General features: G+C 40.2%; 1 protein-coding gene across 1 annotated transcript in view; it reads right to left on the minus strand.

Annotated features, from left to right (window-relative positions):
* The window catches only part of JHY (junctional cadherin complex regulator), a 44,124-nt gene that overhangs the window by 16,490 nt on the left and 20,395 nt on the right, over positions 1-7,239 (minus strand). The window contains exon 4 of the mRNA XM_081797355.1: positions 1,614-2,269. Coding sequence (XP_081653481.1) covers positions 1,614-2,269 — 656 coding nt within the window. The remainder of the gene's footprint in view (positions 1-1,613; positions 2,270-7,239) is intronic.

Here is a 7,239-nt window from a genome sequence, read left to right on the forward strand (position 1 = left end):
TTGAATCTCAGATCTGTACCTCTGAAACAAATAATGCAATATATGTTAAGAAAAAAAAAGAAGGTAGCAGGAGGGGAACAATGAAGGGGGGAAATCAGAGGGGTAGACGAACCATGAGAGACGATGGACTCTGAAAAACAAACTGAGGGTTCTAGAGGGGAGGGGGGTGGGAGGATGGGTTAGCCTGGTGAAGGGTATTGAGGAAGGCACATTCTGCATGGAGCACTGGGTGTTATGCACAAACAATGAATCATGGAACACTATATCTAAAACTAATGATGTAATGTATGGGGATTAACATAAGAATAAAAAAATTAAAAAAAAGAAGCACTCCCTCTAAAGTCAGGAAAAAAAGACCAGGATGCTTGCTATCTATCACTATCTCTTCCAGGAAGCTAAATCTGAATTTTATCGAATGTATGTTCTATACCTCCAAGTACAGCACTGAAATGTCTTCTCATCTCTTCAGATATGCAAAATTGCCTCCCTACTTTGAAAGTAAGCTCCTGGAAGGTACCTGTGCATCATACTACTTTCGTATCTTCTATAGCATTTTAGCACTGGATTTAGTGCATATCAGGTATGTGATAAACACATTTGATTGAGTGACATCAGGAAATGTCCCCTGAAGTGATTTTTAAAATCACTTTTTTTTTTCTGATTATAGAAGGAATATATCTACATTGCAGGGAATGTGAACAATTCAAAAAGTATGAAGGTGACATTAGAAATAACCCCAATCTCTCTTGCCAGAAATAACCACTATTGACATTTTGGTGCATTTTTCTTCCTTTGTGCACAGTTTTACATAGTAGAGCTCCTACTCCTTAGGTATATATTTGTACCTTACTGGTTTTTTTTTTTTTTTTTTTTAAATAGAAGTGTTTCCTCATAACGGTAACTTTTAACGGTTACATGATATTTGATACCATAATTTACCTAAACCTTTCCTTATTGTTGGATTATTGTTGTCATTTTGATAAATGATGTTATTTTTGTGCATACATATTTTTCTGTATTTTTGATTATTTCCTTAGGATAAGTCAATACAATGTTGGAGATAGTTTCCTCCAAACATTATTTGTAACCCTCAAAATATACTGATCTTTTTTTAATGACCAGTCCCTCCGTCCTCCTCCCCTCCCTCCAACCTCTGGCTTAACTACAGTTAAAAACTAGAGGAGACAAGGAAGAAGAAAAATACATTGAAAGTGGACTATTTGAGGCAGAAATCAGAGCCAGCTCGGGCGCCTGGGTGGCTCAGTCCATTAAGCATCTGACTCTTGGTTTTGGCTCAGGTCATGATCTCAGGGTAGTGAGATCAAGCCCTGCATTGGGTTCCACACTCAGCGGAGAGTCTGTTTGAGACTCTCTCTCTCCCTCTCCTTGTGCCCCTCCCACCTTCCACACTTGAGCGCGCTCTCGCTCTCTCTCTCAGATAAATAAATCATAAAAAAAAAAAAAAAGAATCAGAGCCAAGGACCTTGTTAGGTTATGTTTCCCTCTCCCCTGACAATCCCCATGACCTGCCCACCCCCCTATTCTCCCTCTCTCGTCTTCAGTGGTCTCTCATTTCTCCTCTAGAAAAACACTTGAGAAAAGGGAATTCTTACCATAATATTTCTAAGTTCTTATATTTTGTCTCTGTGTAAGTCTGCTTGGGTTGCTTCTTATTTTCCCTCGATCCATTAACATTTTTGTTAGGAATGGACTGGGAGCCCTTCTGGCTCAGGGGCACTTGTCTCTTAGAAAGCTCATTAAGGTAGTTCAAGTCCATATTAGAAAGAGTGTTGATGTGTAGCTGCTGATGTGACGGTCTTTTCTCTTCTTGGCCTTTGTGTCCTCTTTCTTTCTCAACATTCATGGAGTGATATCCAGTAGAGTTTTTGTACAATACCTTATCAAGAGCCTGCTGTGGTGGAGCAAATTTACTGGAGGTTACTTTGGGCTCCTGGCTCCTAAGTGCACTTGAGTGTTGTAAATCATTGTTAGGCGCATTCATAATTCCGATTGTTTTGTGCTTTACTGAAGTGTCAGTAGGCTTATTTTGGTTTTGTTGCTGTCTGGGAGTGTTCTGGTTTCTGTGACTGACAGCCAGCTCTTCAGTCACCAAAGACTTCAGGCCATGCTGGTGTTTATGCTGGTTTCGAATCTTGTGATTGGCTGGTTTCCTGGAAGGTTGTTGGCCATTGGTTGTTTCAGAAGATTGACCTCTCGGTACCCAGTTTGATTTTGCACTTTCATATTGAGATAAGTGTTCCTGATAATTCTGAAAAGATATCTTTGGTTAATGTAAAGTCAGATGATCGGCACTCTTCACATTTTACCTTAGTATTTTTCAAACTAGGGGTCACTTCTGGGAAGGTGACCACAGAATTGAAAGGAGATAAATAGTACAGTAGGTCCTTTCCTAATTTCAGGATATGAGCGTGATTAGCTGAGTAATTCCTTCTGGCAATTTCAGATTACGAATTTTCTAGAAAGAAGTAGAAAGCTTAGAATGGGCTTTATATTAAGGACAAGTCTTTGACTTCAAATGTAAAAGGAAGTGTTACCAAGTGCGGGGGTTGGGGTGGGGGAGGGGAAGGAGCTTTACCTCCACAGGGCTACATATAAAGGAAGTACAAATCTACATCAAAATATGCAAGTTTATTTTAACTAAGGTGAATATTTTTAAAAATCTTAACCAGAGAGGACATCAATGATCCAGTTTACCAACCAAGCACAAGTCAAATATGAGATACAATTTAGATGATTAGATCTTCTTACTCATATAGGTCAGAAGCTAGAAATGACCTCTTCACCAGATGAAACAAATTAGATTTTATTCAGAGGATTATAAAAGAGTCTGCACTGTGATAGGACATCTGTGAAACCACAAGGGTTGTTTTGCTTCAGTTCCTTAATATAGCCTGTACTTAGGCAATCAAACATCTGGGGGAAATATTTCAATTTCAGAATGGTCTTTATGCTTTTCAAAGTCTTGTAACAACAAAATGTACTCCTGGTATAATAGATACACTACGTAACTATATCGTGCTAAGCATTTAGAAATAGTTTCCAAGGAATAAAGCACTCATTACTTTGTGAAAAACTAGCAGAGTTAAGAGGCCTTTGGAAAGAATGATTAAATGCTTAGTAAAAACAGTAATATGACCATATGCATCAGTGTGGTATATAACTGCAACATATTTTTTTCTTTCTGAATACACATAAAAAAAATCTCTACCTGTGCAATGTTAATTGAAAAATGCCAGTTACCTGGGTCATTCAAGGAAAAAAACAACCCTTAAAGTGAATAAATCCTATTTCTGCTCAAATTGTTTTAGCTTGCCATGAAGAATGATCAAATTATTGCAGTGAGTTCAACTTTTATTTCACTTTTCTGATCTAATTACTAAGACATCCTATTCCTGTATAATATTAAGTGGTATTCTATTTCTAATGAAATTTCTCTATAATGATGAGATTGAGATTGTTAAACTAAAACGGTCCTAAATAATACTACTATGCATTTCAGATTTTTAAGTATAAATGGCTTATCTGAAATTCAAAGCATGTTCTCCTTGCTTTTTGGAGGATTGGCCAGGTTCTGATGAGCTTGTCTACACTTTGAATTTTTACCTGTGGTACTCCAAAAAAGAAAAACTTCCTTTTCTGTATTTCAATTAAGAAAGGTTCTTTCTTTGGGGCACCTGGGTGGCTCAGTAGTTAAGCATCTGCCTTCGGCTCAGGTCATGATCCCAGGGTCCTGGGATCGAGCCCCGCATCGGGCTCCCTGCTCTGCCGGAAGCCTGCTTCTCCCTCTGCCACTCCCCCTGCTTGTGTTCCCTCTCTCGCTGTGTCTCTCTCTGTTAAATAAATAAAATCTTAAAAAAAAAAAAAAGTTTTTTCCTTCCATGCAGTATACGGAGCTGCCTGGGAGAAATGTGGGCGAGAAGGCTCTGCAAATAGGCCAAGAGCATTCTTTCTTATAGTGGACCCAGAAGAAAACTGCTATTGTACAATCTTATCAGGTGTGTTAATAAAACACAGTGGCTATTTTCATGGCCATCATCACTGTTCATGAAGGTAAAAAACAAACAAAAAAAACGATGTGCTACAATCTATAAATATTTACTGATGCTGATAATGTCATTTTATTTTATTATTTTTTTAAAGATTTTATTTATTTGAGAGACAGTGCAGAAGCAGGGGGAGGAGCAGAGAGAGGGAGAAGAAGACTCCCCACTGAGCAGAGAGCTGGACATGGGGCTCAATCCCAGGACCCCGAGATCATGACCTGAGCTGAAGGCAGATGCTTAACCAACTGAGCCACCCAGGTGCACCTGATAATGTCATTTAAAAAAAATATTTGTCAGGGGTACCTGGGTGGCTCAGTCGGTTGAGCATCTGACTCTTGGCTTCAGCTCAGGTCATGATCTCATGGTCCTGAGATCAAGCTGCACGTCGGGGTCCACACTCAGCGCGGTGTCTGCTTGAGATGCTCTCTCTTCCTCTCCCTCTGCCCCTCCCCCCACTCGTGTTCTCTCTCTTTCAATAACTAGTCTCAAAAAATAAAAATAAAAAATATCTGTCATCCTTTTGATTGCTAGAAAAAAAGTGAACAGGAGCTTTTTCTGCTATCCAACCATACATGTCCCAGTTCTCTGTCCTCATTCCCACCAACAAAGAAGAAAAACGCTATCAGGAATTTTTTCCTTAGGGTACCGGACCCGAAATCTTGGGTTGCCACTTGGTTTTAATCATGTTATACCTTTGCGGCTGACTATTCAGATTACAATAGTACTCTTCACAGGGTGCTTTGTCAACAAGGCCAAGGACTCATCATTTTATGAAACTTCAATTGTCTCAAGTGTTAAATCCGCTATTCACAGAAATGTAAGTGCCCAGAGATGGCATTTCAGTCCCCAGAAAGGAAGACATTTACAGGCTTGATGTGATTTCTCTCACCTTCTGAGCAGACTACTTGAGATCTGTGGTTTACTGAATATTTATTACCCGACAATTGAGACATCAGGTGTCACTTTTTAGGTCGCAAGACCTGAGTTCCCTCAAGTTAATATACAAAGCCATTCTCAGGCTACTTAATCTCCACCAGCACTGAAATCCTCTATTCCATCCTGCTCTCAGTGGGGTTCTTTTGTTACCAATACTCACAATCAGTCCATACTCCATGCACTAAGAATAACTGCTTAATGGCACTGGGTTTTCCCAGAGCACACACAGCAGTGGCCATTGGTACAGCGTTCGCATTGGGGAATCCTGATGCCTAATGCGGGAATGATAATTTCTTAGTAAGATCCGTACTTAATTATTAATGTTCTTTCATACCGTGCCATCCAAGGGTAGTTTGCCCCCAACCCTGTGAAAGGCAGTGTCTGACTGTTTCTCTTTCACGGCTTTCCGGTTTACAAGCTATAAGCAGAGGGGAGGATGCATGCTCTGTCTCAACCAAAGGTTCATCTGCCTTAAAACAAAAGCCATTCTTGCTCTTTGTTACCCTGATAAACCCTGAGGGTTGTGCCTGGGCTCCGAGATCAGCTCTGACATAGAGACGTGTCTGTTGTGTTCATTAACAATAAAATACAAATACTTTGAGCAGGGGTTATCAATGCCATCTGATAATATTAAGAATATTTAGAGCACATGCATTAACATGCAAAACTCCCATTTTCAGCATCAGTAAGGGAGGACTCTACGTTCAGATGAATAAAAGGAGCATAGCTCTCTTGATGGTGTTGGAGGCAAAACCAAAATAATTGCTCTTATATTCTTATAATAAGAGGCAAGATGGGAAGAGAACTTAGGATGTGATTACAAGGACTTTGGTATCAATTAGTCAAAGATCCTACATACCTTTCACCCTGTCATGCCTTTGCCTTGCCTAGAAAGTCAAGAGTTATTTTAGAGTGGCAAGAAAGGAAACATCCTATTTCATTTTTTCAAAGTTTCACTTAATTGGAGAAGTTTCTATTTTTTTTCCTGTTGACCCCATGCTCCGTGCCTGGGAAGGCTCTTCTGCTATTGGGAGTTGTGCTCACTTGCACAATCTGGCAAAGGTCAGACCCTTAGCTAAGTACTGGGTCCAGTTCTGGCTACACAACGGAACTAAGATTTGGAAAAGCTGTGAAGATTCATAGGGGAGCACGGAATGATCCAGGACAAGATCTATGTGGAAAGGTAAAGTGAAGAGGGATGACTGGGTTTAAAGTAAAGCCCTTAGGCACAAGTAGGATGCTTCCATAGAAAGGGATGATGATGACCATCAGTTGTCAGTATTTTAAAAGTGAAGATGCATAGGCTTAAATGGTCTCAGGGGCTTTGTTTCTGACATATCTTCTTTGTTTCCTTGCCCTATCTCTGGTTTCTCCACCTTGCAGCTTGTGAATGTACTTCTATCTCTTCTATGAACAAAAAAATGCAAGAATCCCTCACTTGATCTCATTCTCCAGTTAAACCTCATCTCTTAATCCCGTGAGGCATCTTGCAGGTGTAGGCTGCACTGGCCTTCCTTTTCCCTCTCTGGTTGTGCCCTCTACACCCTGCAAGAGAGCACGGATTCTCACCACCCCGCCCACACTGCTCTGCTCAGCCCACCGGTAACCTCTTCCTTGCAAAATCCTCTGGGCACCATTTTCTTTACCTTTTCATTTTTTCAAACTTACAAAATTATTTCAAACTTACAGGAAAATTGCAAGAATAGCATGGAGAACTCCCAAATATTCTTACTGAGATTCATTAATGTTGTGCCAGTTTCATCTTTCTCTGCGTGTCTCTCCACATACAGATAGATGGACACTCAAATATACATATACATCATTTCTGTGACTATTGTGTGCATTATGGCTAGTTTTTTTTCCTGAATCCTTTGAGACTAGCATGTATGAGTTGCATGTATCATTCCCTTTTCATGGCACCCTTTTTAAGTAAAAAGTAAAAAATTCTCTCCTGCAGAGCTCGACCCTGTCCACTGATGTCTCTTCCTTGAGATTTTTCAGGTCTCGACTTCCATGACACTATTTTAGCCTGGCGGCCTTCTACCTCTCTGGCAAGCCCTTCATAGTCTCTCACCTTCTGCTCTCTTCCTCTGCTTACCCTTAAAATTTAACCCTACTCTACCGGGCGCCGTTCTTGACCCTCTTCTCTTCTCCCACTACCTCTGATTCCTGGGGCATCTCAGCAATTCCTACAGCTTTAGTCCACTAGGGAGTGGATTCTTTTTTTTTTTTTTTTTTT

Source organism: Leptonychotes weddellii, chromosome 11, assembly GCF_054177405.1.
Source record: "Leptonychotes weddellii isolate Sample4059 chromosome 11, ASM5417740v2, whole genome shotgun sequence".
Lineage (NCBI taxonomy): Eukaryota > Metazoa > Chordata > Mammalia > Carnivora > Phocidae > Leptonychotes > Leptonychotes weddellii.